Below are 22,014 nucleotides of genomic sequence, written 5' to 3' on the forward strand. Positions count from 1 at the left end.
GTGACCCCAAACTGCTTTGATAAAAGAGTTTCCAATCAGCACCAACAATAAACAGTGCTAGCAAAGAATCCCCTATAACTTTATTCTGATCAGCTGTTTAATGCTTTTGCAATCTCTTTCCTCTGAAACTGCTACAACTTCTGCCAGTGCCACTTGAACATTACTTCTGAGATCCCCTACTGCTGCTTTTTCTGCACCACTTCCATTACACACACTTTTCATGATGACATTCTAAAACGTCTCTCTTGGACATTTTGTTGGCTCTACCACTATAAAATTTTATTTGAGGAGTTATTTTAAAGTTGTTTGGATGGGAATATTAAACAAATTTGGTGGGATATTATTTTGTAGTCCATCACATTGGCTCTGCCCTGAAATTTCATTTTCCTAAAAATGCATTCTGGACAAAGGTAGTGGCAGTTTAAATGATATATTTTGTTATTATTTTATTATAATCATATTATTTTAATAATAATTAAATTATATATAATTATTATATATTAAGTATGTATTTAATTATAAATGCACACACATAAAATTAAATCTATAATTACATATTATAATTAAAACTACCACAATATTTATACACAATAGTTTATGAAAAAAATGAAATTTCAAATTCTGATGAGAAGAAGGTGGTAGACTAGTAAGTCTTTTTTTATGGCATTAAAAGTTGTAGTTTGAATGGACAGTATTCAAGAAGTTTTGGAGCTGAAATAAGTGACTATAATGACATGAAGTAACTTAACAAAATAAAATGTTGAGAGATAACATGGAACAGATTATCTCAATTTTTTTCTTTCAACATTTTCCCTTCGTGCTTTTTGTTGCTGATGTCAACATATACCCTTATAATTTTTGATAGCAAACATTCTTTTGGATCATATCTTTGAAGGCTTGTTTCACTTGCTGGTTTCTTAGGGTATAAATGAAGGGATTCAGCAAAGGGGCAACTGAAGTATTGAGCACAGCTATTCCTTTGCTTAATGCCACTCTTTCATTTGCAGAGGGCTTGATGTACATGAAGATGCAGCTTCCATAAGAAATTGAGACAACAATCATGTGAGAAGAACAGGTGGAAAAAGCCTTTTTCCTCTGCTGAGCAGAGGGGAATTTCAGAATTGTCCTAATGATGTATGTATAGGAGAGAATCACCAGTACCAATGTGACCATTAATGTTACCACAGCTAGGGTAAAAGACATTAGCTCTAAAAAATGTGTGTCTGAGCAAGAGATTTGCAGGATTGGAGAAGAGTCACAGATGAAATGATCAATGACGTTGGAAGCACAGAATTCCAGTTTAAGCCCCATGATCACTGGTGGAAAGATAATAAGGAAGCTGGTTATATAAGAACTGAGTATGAGCTGATTACAAACTCGGTTGCTCATGATGGTTGTGTAGTGCAGAGGCTTGCAAATGGCAACATAGCGATCATAGGACATGGCAGCCAGAAGATAAAATTCAGTCACCCCCAAGAAGATGAAAAAAAACAACTGAATGAAGCAGCCCATATAAGAAATGGTTTTATCCTTGGTTATGATGCTAACCAAAAATCTTGGAATACATACAGTTGTGAATAAGATTTCTAGGAATGAGAAATTCCTCAGGAAGAAATACATTGGCGTCTTAAGGTGAGAATCCAGCAAGGTGAGAGTAATGATAGTTATGTTTCCACTCACACTTAATATGTAGGTAAGAAACAGAAAAATGAAAATTAAAACCAGGAACAGTGGGTCATCTGTCAGCCCTAGCAGGATGAACTCGGTGAGTGTTGTATAGTTATTCATTGACATTTTCTGAGTTCTGCCAAGCTTCAGAAGAAAAGAGAACAAAAATCAAAATGAGCAAGTAATAACTTTTAACTCCACAGGTTTACATATTAAGATGCAAGTGTGAGTTCAGATCTACAGAAAATTATGTCCATCATCCCTCTTCTTCACTGCTACTAAACACATCATTGAACAAAACTGAAATAAATCTCTCAAGTATGATGACCAGTGCACTACAAAATGCTTATATAATTTCAATCAGTTCCTTATTATAAAGAACTATTGTTATTCCCTTTCCCTAATTGGATCTCAATTCCATTATCCAAAATAAATATCCAATATCATGGATAGAAAGCTGGATCTGAAGTCAGGACAGTTTAAGTTTGAATATAGCCTCATAAATTTCATGGATAAGCCCTGGATAAGTCACTTAACCTCTGTCTGCCTATGTATCTTCAGGCTGTGTAGAGTCACTATGAATGCTCACCTAGACAATGGGATTAATGATAGTATCTACCTCCAAAGGTGGTTGTAAGGATCAAAATAGATATTTATAAAGTGCTTACCAAAGTGTGTGCCATATGGTAAATGCTTAATAACCCTAACTCTCATTCTCTAAACTTGCTTATTCCTCTTCCCTTCCCCATCTTCTTAAATTCCTGCAATGTGACTTCCAAACTCAACATTCAATTGAAATTACTGTTATTAAAATTACTAGACTTTTCTAATTGTCAATTTTAAGGGTTTCTCCTTGATCTCTCTGAAACATTTGATAGATCTCTATTTAACTGTTATACTTCCCCCCAAAGGTCTATCTTTTCCTATTCTTAATGATATTGCATATTTTTGGTTCTACCTGTTTAATGACTACTTTGTTGATTCATCATCTATATTTTGCCTTTTAACCATGTGAGTCCTCTTTTCTTGTCTTTCTACATTTTCAGTGACTTCATTAACTCCCATGATTTTAATTATCATCTTTATGCAGAAAACACCCAAGAATAACAAGAAAAAGGAGAAAAAAGAAGCACAATCTTTACTAAATTCATATACTTAGCAAGAATACTGATTGACAGGTGAAGCTGTGCTGTTTCCTCTTCATGAAAAAGCACCTGAATCAATGCAGAATCCACAAGAAAATAAGAAGACCATCAAGCCCAAAGAACTATTTTTGTACAGTATTCACCATTAGGTGGACCTTAGTATGTTTATCTTCAAATTAGCTCTCCATAATTAAGGAATAATAATTATATTAATATCTACTATTTAGATAAAACTTGTTATGTACCCAAAATTGTGCTAAATGTTTTGCAAATATTAAATTACTAATGCCAATGAGGTCAGTTTCTTAGATTCCAAGGCCTGGAGAAAGTGAATAATACATAAGAATTCTTGATAGTGGTCCTGGTCTGGCTATACTGAGAATCACATCAACATTTTTTATGCTTCATTTATAATCACTAAGACTCTCAAGTACATTACATAGGCACACTCCAAACAAAAAAAAATGAAAATAAAACAATTAATTATAGTAAGTATTACAAGCCCCCAAACGTCAGAATTGTAATGGTATGGCAACAACCCAACAAATTTTGTTTAAAGGACACAGTGGAACTGTAGGCCCATTGAAAAACGTGCCAGGTTAAAGGTGACCAAGAATAGAAAGCCAGACACCAGAATTAAATGGCTTAAAGAAAAAAGACATTTGTTTTTCAATATAGCTGGAAAATTATATCTGAATATAGGATTTTAGTTTCTTTTTTGCAAGTGAGAGGCCACTCATTCTATATTTCCCAGTCCCTAGGCTATCAGTTGCCTCTCTTTTAAGAATGCACTTGAAGGAAAGTGAATACAAATCTCATAGTCCAGACTATAAAGATCACCAAATTTCTCCAGGGATCACATTCACTCTCTTATTCTTACCCATGGGAGGGACAAAAATATCAATTTGTCCTCACATTCTCCCATCTTTTAACTTCCTTCTCCAAGCTGTACTTACCTTGTACTTATCATGGTTCACTATCCTTCACCTGCCAAGCCCTTCTTCATGTTTTAGGATGAAAGCCCAAACCATTTTGAAAGGATGATAGCAACAGTAAACATAGGATTGAAGGGAATATTCTTCATTGACCCGGAATGAAGTAGCTTCAGGCACTGTTTCCAGTATTAGACCTGAAACTATCAATGTAACCAGAGTGGGGATCAAAAACTTTTTTTTTATATTGCGTGGTTTTTGTAAACAATAATGCACTTTCACTATTATACATCTTATTGTTCCTATAATTACAATAACAAATAAGAATGAGAGAATCATCACTTTGACTTATTTGCTACTGACTGAAGATATACAGTATTTTTCATTAAGGAAATCAGACCATTGAACAAAGGCAAGAGTCAATAGCCCAAAACTAGGGTTTGGGAGGAATAACAATTCAAAATTTAATTTGATGTCTTGTCAGAGGGTAAGAAATATAATGAAAACATCAGATCTTCTGTTGTTTTACCCAGTCCACAGTACTGAAATTTGAAAAGTAGGTCCCACAATCAGATGAAATGAAGACCAAATAGCCATAAAGAAGAAATCTATCCACAGAATCACTCCATTCAGTAGCAAAAGTATCTGGGTGCTGGTGAACTTTAAATATGTAAGCAATTTTTCACTTTGACAAAGTTCCTTCAATTATGCTGTCCTCAAAAGTGGGTTCCTTTAATAGCCTAAGGAGGAAATTCCAACCTCCCAAAGAGTCAATGAGGTCCCCAACACTCTCCACATGAGGACTCTACCAATCATGGTTTCAATATATGGTGGGCTGGCACAAGAAATTAAATGGGAATTTTGGGGGAGTTTTGCAAGACTGCAGATGATACATGAAGCCCAGCAGCTGATAGAGTCTATGACCAAAAACAATCCACATTTTACTATGAGGAATTATAAACACCACACAAAAGAAAAAGAAAAAAAAATCAGACTTCTCTGTCTAAAGCCAAAATTTTTAGACATTTTTCCAGATTTGCACTCCTAATCCCTACAATGTAGAAAGGATACCTGTACTTGTTTTCTCCCCTTTGCACAAGAAAACCTTACATACCATAAAAGTAGCCTAATGCCACGTTACTAAAAATTTCATCTACCTCCTCTGACCTTCAAGACAGACTGAAAATTGTATTGAGGAAAGTGGTAGCCAGTAGTAGATATCACAACTGATAGAGCTATTCTCATACCTGACACTAAGACAAGATGAACCAAATTGGGATTAAGACTGCATCATTCCTCAATATGAGCCCTCCCCTACCTTCAAATGGATCACTGGACAATTATTCAATCTGACCTCTTGATTAGTTAATTCTGACTTACTGAGTCTGACTCTCATCAATTCAACAACTGATTTCTCAATAGAAATTAACAACTTTGAAATAGTGCAATGAACAGTGCTTTTATCCTCTTAAACAATCTCCCAGAAAATATAGTAGACCAATCTTCTGACTTCATCCTACACAGTCATGCTATCTTAATAACTGACTAGAATGTCTAACCATCCTCACCATCATTCCCAGTAAGACATGACCTCATAGTCAATCTCATTAAAATCTACTGTCTGGAACAAAAGTTTTAAACCAAGTACATAATGGTTTTAAGAATAAGGTCAGGATTTGAAGACACTGGTACAGTGAAAAAAATAATGAAAACAAAATGAGGCAAACATGCTAAATACATTCAGTAAATATATATATATATATATATATATGTATATATAAAACATGTAAGTATAAACAATGTACATTAATATATTATGTATATATATGCATATTGCATATATATAATGTATGTATATACATGTTGTATATACATGTATTTACATGTTGTATATACATGTATATTGCAAACCTTTTTATTTCTGAATAGATGATATGATTCCTAAGATACCTGACTATAATGTTCTCTGGTTCAGGTTTCTTAGAGGGCTTCTGGAAGCAGCCTTCTTTTTGGTTCAGTAGTCACCATAAGAACAGCCAGGTGTTAAAGTCCAAATCCTTTATTATCTCTTTGCCTGGGGTTGGGCAGCTTTCTTAGAGGCCTTCCAGAGTCCTGGTTTCAGTGGAGAAACTAAGGAGGAGAGCCTACCACCAAGGTGAGATGGGATGAATCTGGGTACAAGGACTTGTGCTCTAGCCTCCAGCCTTCTGTTTGCTTGTCTTCTATGGCTCTGTGAATCTCTGAATTTTTCTGGCTGAGACTTCTATCTTCTAGCTCAGGGTAGAGCATACATACCCTGAGTATAACCCAATCATTATATCACTAGAAAACCATTATTTGTTGTAAGATTAAATCAATCATAATAAATTTAGAGAACTGTTAAGCACCAGGCTAAACTAGATAACCATTGTCTTTATCAATTCCACTAAGTTAGCACCTTGAAAGAATTCTTGTTTCAAGTTCAGAGTTCTAGCCCATAACACCTGACCATTTGGGTTTTTTTTAGGAAAGATACTATGTTGATTTGCCAATTCTAACTCTAGCACATTTTACAGATGAGGAAATAGAGGCATACAGGTTGAGGTGACCTGCTTAGGATCACAAATATAATAAGGCCAAATTTAAATTCAGAAAGATATTTTCCTGACTCAAAACCTGGCACACTATTCACTGTGCCACCTAGAAGCTCCAGGAAGGTTGGACTAGAAAATCTTGAAATTTCCTTCCATCTCTACTATGATTTTATTTTATGACTCCTCGCAAACTTCTATCTATGATTCTGTCTTATTTATTATATTTTCTGTCCAGCCTTTGGATCTTAAAATATTGACCTGAACTTTTTTGTATAGCATTAGTGTTTTAAAAGGTTAAGAAAACCTCAAAAAGACTAAACAATAAAAAAATCATCTTTCTAAGACCTGTTTTCTCATGTGAAAAAATAAAGAGATGGACTGGATGACTTCTTAAGGTTCTTTGAAAACTCTAATTCTTTGATCATACCATCTGCCTCTCTTATAACCTGATTAGAAAAAAATTACAAAAGACCAGTATCACCTTAATCAACAAAAGCTGTCTTTTTTTTTTCTTTTGAAATACTATAAATGCAAATGAACTTTAAAGTTTAAGGATTACAGAACTTTTTCAGTAAAACCAGTCATATCTGCTTCTTTCTTGTTTTCATGATTCAAAATTTATTTCTCCTGCTTTCTTGAATTTAAATGATTGGATACATTTCTGTCTTTATCAAGATATCATTGTGACTTCTAGCCAAATACCTTGATAGCTTCACTAATCACATGAATAGTATTGTATATGAAGAAAATTTTTGCTTTATATATGTTCTACTGCTTTCTACCAGCCTTGAATTTTGAATTTTGAATTTTTTTTATTCTCAAATGGTACCATTTTATTTTTCTACTTGTCCTATTTCCTCATATTCTCTCATAGCATAATGGGTATCAGTATTTTTTTCAAAAGAAGTTCATCTGTTGCTTTACAATATTATATATCCATCAACAAAAAAGATCAAGAAACCCACAAATATTATCTTTTCTGAATGTCAAAGATAATATTTACTAGTTCAATACAAAAAATTCCAGAATAGATAATAAAGGGCAAATCTCCACAACATTGCTAGTGGACCTCATCTAATATTTTCTTTAATTACAACAATGATAGCAAATTCACTATGTTAAGATTGAGTTTAATGTATTTTTGGACCATTTGGTTAGAAAGTACTTCTTTAGAATGAACTGAAGTCTAAATCCTTAGAACCCCTTCACTGACAAAAAAATCTTTTTGAGCATTTAAAATTTGATTTATTACTAAAATTTTCAAGTTTAATTTCCTCATTTTCTTTAAACAATTCTCACACAGTATGATTTTCAGTGCCCACATCATCCTGTCCATCCTTTTCAGGACATGCTCCAAGATCTTAATTTCCCCAGTAAAATGTACTGCCTGAAACTAAATATAGTCCTTCTCTCAGGAGTAGTGTGTCATTGCATGCTTTTTAAGAGGGAGTTAATATGGTCAGACGTGTCCATATAGGAGGATAGATTGCAGAAGAGAAAAGTTGGCAGGAGGTAGATGGATTGGGAGACTGTTATAATAATCTAAGCAAGAGGATGCTAATCATGGAAGAAGAGATCACATGCTAGAGACATTGCAGAGGTAAAAAGGGAAAAATTTCACTGGATATAGTTGGAAAAGAGAGTTTGATAGTGAGAGGGAAATGAAGAGGTGAGGTTAATTCTGAGACTTTAAGACTAGATGTTTGGGGAAAAGGTGATACTATCAACATGAGTTTGCAGAATGAACTAATTAAGAGAGAAAACAATGAATTCTCTTTGAATGTGGTAAGTTTGAATATATAAAAGTAGAGGTGTCTAGTAGAAGCTGGTATTACAAGAGTAGAAATTTCATTGTTTAGAGTTGGAAAAGCCATTAAAAGTTATATAGTCCAAATTCTTCATTTCACAGTAAAGAAACTGAGAGATTAGGTGGCTTCTCAATGGCCACACAGGTAGTATTAGTGTTCAAGAGAGAAGGGAGGCTGGATACATATTTGGGAGTCATCTGCACAGAGATGACAAATTAAACCTATGGGTGCAGGATCACTGGAAGTCTAAAGGTGTCAGAGTCTTTGGGGAAAAAAACCTTCGTTTAAGAAAGATGATGTAGTAAAGAAAACAAAGAACAAAGAGACAAGTAAGATGAAAACCAGAAGAGCAAAATTTTATAGGAAATATCTAAGAATAGAAGATGTAAGATTGTACCAGCATTGAAATTCAACAGAATAGGACCTTTAATTCTTTATTTCTCTCAGCAAAATAAAATAAACTATCATAAAATTAAAAAATGAGTATAATGGCCATAAAATTGGTTCAGGAGAGCCACTTAAATGAGGTTATACAACATTTCTTTCTCTTGATATCCAGATGCTATTGCACAGTATTTTCTGATTACTTGAAATTAATTTCAAGTTTTTTTTTTCAACTAGAAATTGTTATTTTTCTCAGGATACTCACTCCTTCTACTTCTGTCTATATCTCCGTCTTTTCGTATATTTTCCCAAATTTTATTATTTCATTATTATTTCTTTCCAGGTACCATTCTTGAAACCTGAAAAAAAACACCCCAAATCTAATGGACTTTGTTTTTTAATTTTTTTTTAGTTTTATATTAATGTTATCATTAGAAATTGGCAGAGACTATATTATTTACATATTTGGACTGATTTTTACATGATATTTTTATCAGAAAAAATTCATGTTCACCTAAGAATTTTAATATTCCTTTTCATCTTTTTTTTACTTATGTGTGACTTCATTCAATATAATATACACATAACTTTGTGTATATATATATATATAAGTATGTATATATCTGTATGTGCATATATATGTAAATATGCATGCATGTATGTGCATGCATATGTATGAATGTGTAACAGAGAGAAAATATAAACATTTTCCTCTTTTCATGATTACAGAAACATTAATTAGATAGTATAATGAATGATGAACATACTTACTTTTCTGATAATCCTTAATGATTTCTTCTAATTTTGAAATGATGTAACATAGTTGTACTATACCAGAAATTACTTTGGTACTTTAATTCTGTTGGTTGATTAGGAAACAATGATGCTTAAAATAAAATTCTGTATCCTATTTAATATGACTCACAGGAGAAAGATAAGATGGGATACTATGATTTTAAAAAATTGATGCTTCCTAACTCAAGCTTTTTAGCATTCTCTTACACAAAAGTATATTTACACTAATATCCAAAGTTTATTCATTGTAAGGGACTTTCAGATCACTAATTCTTGATATTTCAAAAGCTATCTGCCAACACTAAAAAACCAAAAGCTAATATCTAGCTCACTTCAATTCTTGTAGTAGGAAGAAAATATTTATCTAATTAGAAAAATATTTCAGAAACTGTTGTTAGTTCAGTTATTTCTTGAAGTGCAAAATGGTTCTGATTCCAAATGCAGATTTACTTTATCTGGTGACTTACTATAAAAAGGAATTGATCCAAAAAACAATTACTAGGTCCCTGGGGCTTCATTTACCAAAAAAAAAAAAAAAATGCTTATTAAACAATACTTTATACTTCAAAGAAGAGTAATTTTCTTAGTGTGAGGAGAAAAAACAAACTTAAAGACAGTATCAAGGGATGTCTAAGAGAGAAGCAACTGCACAAACAGAAAGGCAATGTATAAAGGCAAGATTCCTTTGATTTTGATTTTTCATGTATTATCCATATAATTATTTTTTCTAAACTAAAGAAATGGGTTGGGACCTAATTACCCTGACATGAGGGGATATAGGGACTCAGATGAGCAATATTAATTTTTTTATATTTTTTGCTTTTGTGGATGAGAGAGAAAACAATTTCTAAAGGACCCTGGAGAGGAAAAATGTAATTGTCAGTTATCTGAAGCTGAAATGGAAGAGGTTAAATGTAACAGATCAGATTTTTTTTTTATGTAAGATGAGACTTCTTAAACTTTTTTGAGTAAGGGACCTCAGTGATTGTCTGGTGAAACCTACAGATCTTTGTTCAAGATAGTGTTTGTGTCCTATAGTCATAATTGAATAAAATTCTAAATATTAATTAGAGGTGAGTAAAAAGATATTTGTACAAATAGATAGATACAGATATGACATGCATAGATATAGACATAGATATGATACATATACATTTTAATTTTTTATCTATGTACAAGAATTCTCTGAAATAAAAATAGGGTACATACACCAAAATTAAGAACCCCTGATGTAAGAATATTTCATAAACAAAGCAGAGGACAAGAAACAGTCTAGATAAGGTCCAAAACTGGACAACAGAAAGACACTAGAATGGGTACTTGGAATATCTGGAGATTCTGGAAGGCATTAGTTAACATATAAGAGACCCAACAGTCATTTGTTTAATAAGCATTAGGGAAGTCCAGTGATTTGCAACAGATGCATGTCTCTCCAGGCTAGTAAAGATAAACATTAGAAGAATTTGAAGTAAAATACTTGGTTCTGCAAAGATCTTAAAGCAAAGAATAAGAACAAATATTTGTAAACTTTATAGCTTTCTTTGTTGTTTTGTAGTGTCAACCAGGTATCTTCCCCTACAACCACAACCTCATAATATATAGTAATGAAAACCTTTTAAAAATCAGAAACTATAGTTATGTCAAATCTTGTGTGTAAAAACACAAATATGCATATATTATATGATTATTTCAATCTCATGCAGTAGGTGCTTTCATCTTCATTTTATAGATAATGATATATGTAGAGACAGAGATTAAGGGATTTGCCTATGACAAAGCTAGCAAATATCAGAGAGAAGATTTGAAATCAGATCTGATTGACTAGAAGTCCAGTATCCTGTCCTTTATGCCATTGATTTGGAGTCAGAAGACAGGATTCCAGTTCTAACTCTAGTGTTTGCTATCTTTGTGACTTAAACTGATTACTTGAATGCTACAGCACTCAGTTTACTTATCTGCAAAATGGTGAAATTAGATCACATAGATCTTCATGATCCCAGCTACTAGTAGATCTGAGCATGTGCAAGGCACAGTGTTAGAGAATAGAGATACAAAGAGAAAAAAAAGGACAAGAAGGCTCCATCATAACAGTTGCCATTTAAATAAAGCTTTCTCAAGCACTTTGCCCCCCCCCACCCCCAGGCTGGGGTTAAGTGACTTGCCCAGGATCACACAGCTAGGAAGTATTAAGTGTCTGAGACCAGATTTGAACTTCAGTCCTCCTGAATTCAGGGCTGGTGCTCTATCCACTGCGCAACCTAGCTGCCCCTCAAGCCCTTTTTAAATATGAACATTGAAAGTTGGATTTGTAAATTAAAATCATTTATAATCATATAAAAAAGTGCTCTAAATCAATATTGATTAGAGAAAAGCAAATCAAGACAACTCTGAGGTACCACTCATACCTCTCAGATTGGTTAAGATGACAAGAAACAATAATGATAAATGTTGAAGTAGATGTGGGAAAATTGGAACATTGTTGGTGAAGTTATGAACTCATCCAACTATTTTGGAAAGCAATCTGGAACTATGCCCAAAGTTTTATCAAGCTGTACATATCCTTTGATCCAGCAGTATCTCTACTGGGCCTCTATCCCAAAGAGATCATAAAAAAAGGAAAAAGAACTTACATGTGCAAAAATGTTGTAGGAGCCCTTTTTGTAGTGGCAAAGAATTGGAAACTGAGTGGAAGCCCATCAGTTGGGGAATGGGTGAGTAAGTTATGGTATATGAATGTTTTGAAATATTATTGTTCTATAAGAAATGATCAGCAGGATGATTCCAGAAAGATCTGGAGAGACTTACATGAACTGATGCTAAATGAATTGAGTAAAATCAAAAGAACATTGTATACAACAAGAAGATTATGTGATGATCAATTCTGATGGAATTGGCTCTTTTTTTTTTCTTTTTTTTTTAATTCTATAATTATAACTTTTTTTTTGACAGTACATATGCATGGGTAATTTTTCACAACATTATTCCTTGCACTCACTTCCATTCTGAATTTTCCCCTCCTTCCCTCCACCCCCTGCCCTAGATGGCAGCCAATGCTATACATGTTAAATATGTTATAGTATATCTTAGATACAATATGTGTGCAGAACCGAATTTCTTGTTGCACAGGAAGAATTGGATTCAGAAGGTAAATATAACCTGGGAAGAAAAACAAAAATGCAAACAGTTTCCACTCATTTCCCAGTGTTCCTTCTCTGGGTGTAGCTGCTTCTGTCCATCATTGATCAATTGGAACTGAATTAGATCTTCTCTTTGTTGCATATATCCACTTCCATCAGAATACATCCTCACATAGTATTGTTGTTGAAGGGTATAATGATCTCCTGGTTCCCACTGGTGTTTTCAAAGCTAATTTGGGAGGTTTGGAATTATTCAGTGATTCCAAGGTGATGTGATCTTGGAAGAGGTATGGTAACTGCTGTTCTTGTCTGCACTCTGGTCCTTACCCATGAAGAGCCACTGATCCATTAGAATTACAATACTGTTCTTTAGTGTCTCTCCTTCCTTGGGATCAGAGTTCATACTATTCCTCAGGAACCTCATTTTTGGGGATGTGTGCAATTCTTATATGTTTCCACATTTATTATGCTGCACAAGAAAAATCAGATGAAAAGGGGAAAAAATGAGAAGATAAAATGCAAGCAAACAACAACAGAAGGCGAAAATACTATGCTGCCATACACATTCAGTCTCCATACTACTCTCTCGATGCAGATGTTTCTCTCCAACATCTTCCAGTCTATTGGGACTGGCCTGAATCCCCTCATTATTGAAAAGAGTTAAGTTCATCATAGTTGATTATCATATAATCTTGTCATTGCTGTGTACAATGTTCTCTTGGTTCTACTCAGTTCACTTATTAGTTCTTGTAAGTCTCTTCCAGACCTTTCTGAAATCAGCCTGCTGATCTTTTCTTATAGAACAATAATATTTAATTATATTCATATGTTTCCAGGATCAGATGGATTTGCAGTGAATTCTACCAAGCATTCAAAGAACAAGTTTCTTTTATGATACAAATATAGTGCTGATATCTAAGCCAGGAAGAACTAAAATAGAGAAAAAATTATAGAACAATTTTCCTATCGAAAATTTAAACAAACTACTAATGAAGTGATTATAGCAATATAGCACAAGTATCATAACTGTGGTGGGCTTTATATCAGGGGGTTGGTTTAATATTAGGAAAACTATCAACATAGTTGACCATATAAAAACAAAATCAACAAAAATCATATAATTATCTCAATAGATGTTGAAAAATTTTTTTGACAAAATATAACACTCATTCCTATACAAAACACTGCAGAATTTAGAAATAGAGGGAGCATTCCTTAAAATGATAAGCAAGCATTATCTGAAATGGGGATATGTTAGATGCCTTCCCAAAAAGATCAGGGATGATGCAAGGATACTAATTATCACCTCTTATTCAATTATAATAATAGAAATGTTATCCAAAAATAATTTAAAGGAATTAGAATAAGCAACGAGCAAACAAAACTATCAGTCTTTGCAGATGATTTGATGGTATACTTAGAAAACCCTAGAGCATCAATTAATATTTTGCTTGAAATAATTAGCAACTTTACCAAAGTTAAAGGATATAAAATAAGCCTACATAAATCATCAAAAATTTTATATGACCAACAAATCCCAGAATGAAGTAATACAAAGAGAAATTCCCTTTAAAATAATTGTAAGCAGTATAAAATTCTCATGAATCTTCCCATGACAAACCCAGGAAATAGATGAACACAATTGCAAAACACTTCACACAAATTCACACTTCACTGACAAAAAGTTACATATAAACATTTGAAGTGTATAATAATCTCCTGGTTCTGCTCATTTCACTCAGCATCAGTTCATGTAAGTTTCTCCAACCCTCTTTGTATTCATCTTGCTGGTCATTTTTTACAGAACAATAATATTCCATAACATTCATATACCACAATTTACTCAACCATTCTCCAATTGATGGGCATCCATTCGTTTTTCTAGCCACTAAAAAAGGGATGCCACAAACATTTTGGCACATCCAGGTCCCTTTCCCTTCTTTAGTATTTCTTTGGGAGTAGCACTGCTGGATCATAGAGTATGCACAGTTTGATAACTTTTTGGGCATAATTCCAAATTGCTCTCCAGAATGGTTGGATTCATTCACAACTCCACAAAGAATGCATCAGTGTCCCAATTTTCCCACATCCCTTCCAACATTCATCACTATCTTTTCCTATCATCTTAGCCAATCTGACAGGTGTATAGTGGTATCTCAGAGTTGTCTTAATTTACATTTCTCTGATCAATAGTGATTTGGAACACTCTTTCATATGAGTGGAAACAGTTTCAATTTCATCATCTGAAAATTGTTTGGTTATATCCTTTGACCATTTATCATTTGGAGAATGGCTTGATTTCTTATAAATTAGAATCAGTTCTATATATATTTTGGAAATTAGGTCTTTATCAGAACCTTTAGCTGTAAAAATGTTTTCCCAGTTTGTTACTTCCCTTCTAATCTTGTTTACATTAGTTTTGTTTGTACAAAAGCTTTTTAATTTGATGTAATTAAAAGTTTCTATTTTGTGATCAATATTGATCTCTAGTTCTCCTTTGGTCACAAATTCCTTCCTTCTCCACAAGTCTGAGAGGTAAACTATCCTATGTTCCTCTAATTTATTTATGATTTCATTCTTTATGCCTAAATCATGGATCCACTTTGATCTTATCTTGGTATATGGTGTTAAGTGTGGATCCATGCCTAATTTCTGCCATACTAATTTCCAGTTTTCCCAGCAGTTTTTGTCAAATAATGAATTCTTATCCCAAAGTTGGGATCTTTGGGTTTGTCAAACACTAGATTGCTATAGTTATTCACTATTTTGTCCTGTGAACCTAACCTATTCCACTGTTCCACTGATCAACTAGTCTATTTCTTAGATGGAATTAGCTCTTTTCAACAATGAGGTGTTGCAAGCTAATCCCAATAGACCTTTGATAACTTTTGGGTATAATTCCAGATTGCTCTCCAGAATGGTTGGATTCATTCACAACTCCACCAAGAATGCATCAGTGTCCCAGTTTTCCTACATCCTCTCTAACATTCATCATTATTTTTTCCTGTCATCTTAGCCAATCTAACATGTGTGTAGTGGTATCTCAGAGTTGTCTTAATTTGCATTTCATCTGCATCCAGAAAGAGGACTGTTGGGTCTAATGTGGATTACAACATAATTTTTTCACCTTGTTTTTATTGTTTACTTGTTTTTTTTTTTGATCTGATTTTTCTTGTGCAGCATGATAAATGTGGAAATATGTATAGAAAAATTGCACGAGTTTACCATATACTGAATTACTTGCTGCCTAAGGAAGGGAATGGAAGGAAGTAGGGAGAAAAATTTGGAACACAAAGTTTTGCAAGGGTGAGTGTTGAAAACTGTTTTTGCATTTATTTTGAAAATTAAAAGCTACTATTAAAAAAAAGAAAGTTGGATTTAAACTCTTTTTGACTCGGGGTTTAATGGTCTTTCTACTTCATACAACTGCCTAACGTTTGTAAAACAAGTTTTGAAACTTAAGGATTGAAGAATGAAGTAGAGTCACTATGGAAATGATGACACTGACCATATGAGTCTAAGGTATCACCAAGACGTAACTTTAAAAGGTTCAATCATGTTGTAAGTAAAATACTGAACATAATTCAATTTAAATTGATTTTATAAATATGATACATTTGACATAATATATGAAAAAACTGACTGTATAATGGGAACAACTGAAAAATGTCTTTATTTTCTTTGTTCTTCAGAGATTGTTAAAATGATTGTTATGGTAACGCACTGAATTCATGGTAACGCACTGAATTCATGGTAATGCACTGAATTCATCTCAACAAACATCCATTAACCATCTATTTGCTACCTTAAAAACCTTGTAGTGATCGGATGTAGGGGGAGTGTTTTACAAAATATACTTGAATAGTCCAATAGTCAAATAAACCTATTATCTCATCCCTGTGGAAGTCTTCAAATACAGAGAATGACTGCTTATCATGATTTTTTTTTCAACAAAGTCATCACAGGAAATCTATTCAACATGCTGGAAGCCTTCACTTTCTCATCATAAACATGCAATAAAATGCTGTTCCTGTCAACACATCCTAATTTTCTGTCATGTATTCCATCAAGGATGTCTTTTATTCCTTTTCTTCTTGGAAGTTCTTCAGTATGGTGTAGCTAACTCAAACTTGCCATGGATTTCTCCATTGCCTTTTTTGTGTTATTAATTTTTAATTATTTTACAAATAATTTGATGATTTTCTTAAAGAACCCTAGAAAATCAACTTAAAACTAATTGAAATATTAATTGCCCACAATAATCTGAGCCAATATAATAAAAATGATAATACTGCCAAAATTAACATACTTATTCAATTCAGTGTTTCATTCCCATAGTTCTCAACCTTTTCAGAAAAAAAGGAAGAAAATGACTTGTCATTACAATTAGTTTGGTCATTCTAATGTTTGAAATTATTTTGTTGTTACTTTAGATCTGTTGCTTTAGCCTCAGGGCAATGCTTCAGTCTTTCTCTGTCAAACACACTCAGCCATTCAGGACATCATCAACGAATACAGAAAACCATAGAAAGATCTATATGAATTAAAGCAACAACAAAATAATTTCAAACATAATGACCAAGCTAAGAAGTCGCTTTATTCTTTTTTTTCTGAAGAGGTTGAGGATTATGGGAATGAAATTTTGTATTTAATGTCAGCTGTGACTGATATGCAGGTTAGCTTTGCTGAATTTCCCCCCCCCCTTTTTTATTCTTTACAATAAGAGATGGTTGTAAAGGTGAGATTGCATATCAGCAAATAAAATGCTATAAATATAATAGATAATAATGATATTAAAGGTAAAAACCTGAAAACTCTTTCCACAAATATGGCTTTTTTTTTAATAAAGGAGAGGGACAATAGGTTCCTGAATTTGACTGATTCTTCAATTACTTTTATTTCATATGTTTAAAATTACTTTTTGGCCTTTCTGATGACAGAGTTGTGGCATTCTAGACGTCAGAAGTTTGGTTACTAGAGGGCTGAGATAAAGCAAAAGACATAGGTATTATTATTCATAGGGGAAAAAAATTCTTCCTACTTTGAGTCATTGAATTAGTAGCTAGGAGGGAGACAGACTCAAGATGGAAGAGTAAAGGTAGGAACCTGCCCAACCTCTCCTGAACCAATGCAAATTCCTTTAAATAATGTTTCTAAACAAATTTTAGAACATCAGAATACCCATAAAGATGGATTCACAGACATAAATATTTTCCAACCAAAGACAACTTAGAATGAAAGAATGCCCACATGTTTTAGGGGAGTATGTTCTTTCTAGAAGTCATCAGCAATGATATTCAGATACATCTGTGGCCAAGAATCAGCTGGGTATAATTCATGTATTATTCCTGGGTAAATCATTCAAAATGTCTGGGCTTTGATTTCCTCATTAGTTAAATAAATGTTAGACACAGAATTATCTTACTCCCTTTCATCCTCTAGATGTATTTTCTTTTAATCATATAAAAATTGAAATAATTTGTAAGAAAAAGAAGGAAAATGACTGGGTTTGAAAAGTGAGCTAAGAGATGACTAGAGAAAAAATAAGGCAATTCTTGGAACCATACCTGACTCCATATTGTAACAAAATTCTACAGTTAAAAGTTCCTTTTTTATTCAATTTTTAATCTAGTCTAGGATCTTATGTGAAAACTTGTGTGAAAAATATAGGTACTGAATGATAACTAGAACTGTTGTTTTCAGATTGAATAGAATCAGTTGAGGGAAGTTGATTTTAGGGAATTATGCCTGTTTGCTCTCTTCATCCTAACTTGGAAAGTCCCTAACCTTTCCTCAGTTGTAAATAAAAATATCCAATTTTGCATCATGGTGAATTATTTTCTTTTAATCTATTGGTCTTATTTGATTAATAGTTTTTAGTGCCTAAATATCTGTCATACCTCTATTTGGGATCCAGTGTTGAAGCAATTGGTATGCATTTTTAACAAATTGATATCCTCAGAAAGTCAAACCTTTGTTTCCTCAGTGATATCATATTTCACTTGCCATACTATAATTTGGAAAGTAGTTTGGAAGAAACTAGCCCACATCTCTGTTACATTTGCAAAAACAAACCACATTCTACCTTCAATTCAGCATTCTCATAAGCATCAAAAAGCTTTATTTGTGTACTGGAATTATACTAATAAAATGATTAAAATGCTCACACTCTATCATTTAGAGATTCCACTAGTATGCACATAACAAATGACAAAAATAAAGGTCAAATATGCTATAAAATATTTATAGCTTCCTTTTTATAGTTATCAAGATCTAGAAATGAAGTAAATACACATTGGTAATGGCTAAACAAATCATGATACACAAATGTAAGGGAATATTACTATGCTCTAAGAAATGATGCTTGATTGATACAGAGAATCATGAGAAAATCTCTGAACAAATGGAAAGGCAAGTAATAAGAACTAGGAAAACAATACATAACCAGGATAGAAATGGATACCAAGATAACAATAAAGCAATTGAAACAAAATGCTGAGAAATTATTACTATCAAGCTTGATCCAAAAGAAAATATATGAGAAGTCAATTGAGTCCACTTCTTTGCATATATGGAAAATTTTACAAAATATCAGATTATGATACATTATTTAGTATTTTGGTTACTTTTTAAATTTAGTGTATTAAAAAGAGAATAGAAAAAAAGGAAGGCATAAAGGAAAACAAAATAAAACAGAATATTGTCATGGGCTCAGCAGAGCATCAGGGAAGATTCAGAATATTTACCATTAAGTTTCCAGTTCAAGAAAGAATATATAATAGTTGACAAAATTATGTTCTTTAGTGTCCATCATTTCTTTTCTTCTTCATAGTTTGTTCTTTTATTCTCTGCTGCACACCTTTATTTTATTCTTTTTTTTGACCACTTTCATTCCTCTACCTGACCCAAGCAGGCTACAGTTAAATATATATACACACACAGACATATAATATACACACACAAATACATATAACTATATACCCACAAACAGAGCACTATGCATACATATCTACATATACTCAAGTTCATATATGTACACACCTTTACCCATATTTAAACATGCATCTAAAACAGTATTAGTATGTCTGATATATAATGTAGATTTCTTTATTGAATCTTTAAGTGTAATTTTGTCTAAGATCAATGATTACTAGTCATACTCCACCCCCCCCCCCATACAGGAAATTAGTGGCAGACCAATAATTTGATCCCAGATCTTCTGATTGCAAATCTATCCTCTTTTCCTTGAACCATTCAACATGCTACTTTTGATGGACTCAAGTCATCTGGCTTTAATAAATATTATTGTGGGATAGTAGACATATAGTAGACATACTAATGATATGATTGCAAAGTTACTAGTAGCCTAAATACCCTGAAAAACAGAAAGTTTTTTTTTTTCTCCAGAATTCAAGAAAGGAAGGAAACAAGGAAAGCAGCATTAATACATGGCATTTACTGTGTGCTAAGGAAACTATTCAGTTCTTATCAATATTTTCCTATTTGATCCTCACTATCATGGGTATAAATAAATAAATAAACAAATATATGTGTGTGTGTGTGTGTGTGTGTGTGTGTGTGTGTATATATATATATATATATATATATATATATATATATATATATGTATAAAATGAAGAAAGACACATACTGTCCTAATTTTTTTAAATGTAAGAGTCTACAAATTTTAAGGCACTGAAATTAACTTAAAATATTGGGAAAAGTTCTAAAACAAAACAATGAAAAGATAGTTGGAAAATATCCAGAAAGAGAAGCAGTATCACAAAAAGTCAGCACGACTTCACTAAGAAGAGATCCTTTTGATAAGGTAGTTGAATTGGTGAGTTATTGGAGTACTCATATGTAGTTTAGCTAAATTTTAACAAAATATTTAATAAATCATTAAATACAGTTCATGTGGAAAAGAATAAAAGTGATAATAATACAACTAAGTAGATTAGACAGATATTTAGATTTCAAGGATTCAAGTTATTAGTGTTTAATATCAACATAAGAGGTCTCTAGTGCAATATCTTAAGGCTCTATGTATAACTCTTTGATACTATTATTTTTATTGATGACTGCATAAAAACAGATATGCATGTCAATAGAATTTGCAGGTGACATAGACTATAATAGACTAAATCAAAAGATATAAAAAATTTGCAGGCTAGAGAAGTAAACAGAATTTATTCTACAACAATATATAAGTTTCCTAGCCTACATTTGGGTAGGAAAAACTTAACTTGATAAGTACTGGAGAGGGGAGACATAACGTTATTAGAGTAGTTATTCCAAAAAAGATTGGTGGTAGGGGGAGGTTTAGTAGACTACAAATTCAAGATGAGTTAGTATTGTGTTAACAATGTTATTAAAATTATTTTGCTTTCAATAGAAATAAACTGCAACCTTTCCAAGTAAGATCAGGAGTGAAACAAAGTTGCCCACTATCACCATTACTATTCAATATAGTACTAGAAACGCTAGCCTCGGCAATAAGAGCCGAGAAAGAGATTCAAGGAATTAGAGTAGGAAATGAAGAAGTCAAATTATCACTTTTTGCAGATGACATGATGGTATACTTAGAGAACCCCAAAGACTCTGCTAAAAAGCTATTAGAAATAATTCAGAATTTTAGCAAATTGGCAGGATACAAAATAAATCCACATGAATCCTCAGCATTTTTATACATTACCAACACAATCCAACAGCAAGAGATACAAAGAGAAATTCTATTCAAAATAACGTTTGATAGTATAAAATATTTGGGAATATATCTACCAAAGGAGATTCAGGAATTATATGGGCAAAATTACAAAACACTTGCCACAAAAATAAAGTCAGATTTAAATAATTGGAAAGACATTCAGTGCTCTTGGATAGGCCAAGTGAATATAATAAAGATGACAATACTCCCCAAACTAAGCTATTTATTCAGTGCTATACCAATCAGACTCTCAAGAAACTATTTTAATGACCTAGAAAAAATAACAACAAAATTCATATGGAAGAAAAAAAGGTCGAGAATTGCAAGGGAACTAATGAAAAAAAAGTCAGAGGAAGGTGGTCTAAGTGTACCTGATCTAAAGCTATATTATATAGCAGCAGTCACCAAACCCATTTGGTATTGGCTAAGAAATAGACCAGTAGATCAGTGGAACAGATTAGATACAAAGGACAAAAAGGGGTACATATATAGCAACCTAATCTTTGACAAACTCAAAGACACCAACATTAGGGATAAAAATTCATTATTTGGAAAAAACTGTTGGGAAAACTGGAAATTAGTATGGCAGAAATTAGATATGGATCCACACTTAACACCATATACCAAGATAAGATCAAAATGGGTCCATGATTCAGGCATAAAGAATGAGATAATAAATAGATTAGAGAAACAGAAAATAGTCTACCTCTCAGACCTGTGGAGGAGGAAGGAATTTATGACCAGAGGAAAACTAGAAATCATTATTGATCACAAAATAGAAGATTTTGATTACATCAAACTAAAAAATTTCTGTACAAACAATACTAATGCAAACAAGATTAGAAGGGAAGTAACAAATTGGGAA

The 22,014-nt window shown here is 32.7% G+C and overlaps 1 protein-coding gene across 1 annotated transcript; it reads right to left on the minus strand.

Annotated features, from left to right (window-relative positions):
• Positions 1-849: 849 nt before the first annotated feature.
• LOC141542798 (olfactory receptor 6C75-like) lies at positions 850-1,794 on the minus strand. The gene has a single exon (XM_074267385.1). The coding sequence runs from the start codon at positions 1,792-1,794 to the stop codon at positions 850-852; it is 945 nt and encodes a 314-aa protein (XP_074123486.1).
• Between the last annotated feature and the right edge of the window lie 20,220 nt (positions 1,795-22,014).

The sequence above is a fragment of the Sminthopsis crassicaudata genome, chromosome 5, assembly GCF_048593235.1.
Source record: "Sminthopsis crassicaudata isolate SCR6 chromosome 5, ASM4859323v1, whole genome shotgun sequence".
Classification (NCBI taxonomy): domain Eukaryota; kingdom Metazoa; phylum Chordata; class Mammalia; order Dasyuromorphia; family Dasyuridae; genus Sminthopsis; species Sminthopsis crassicaudata.

Coding starts and splice junctions, on each gene's coding strand:
- LOC141542798 (XM_074267385.1), bottom strand. CDS start 1,794: ATGTCAATGAATAACTATACAACACTCACCGAGTTCATCCTGCTAGGG.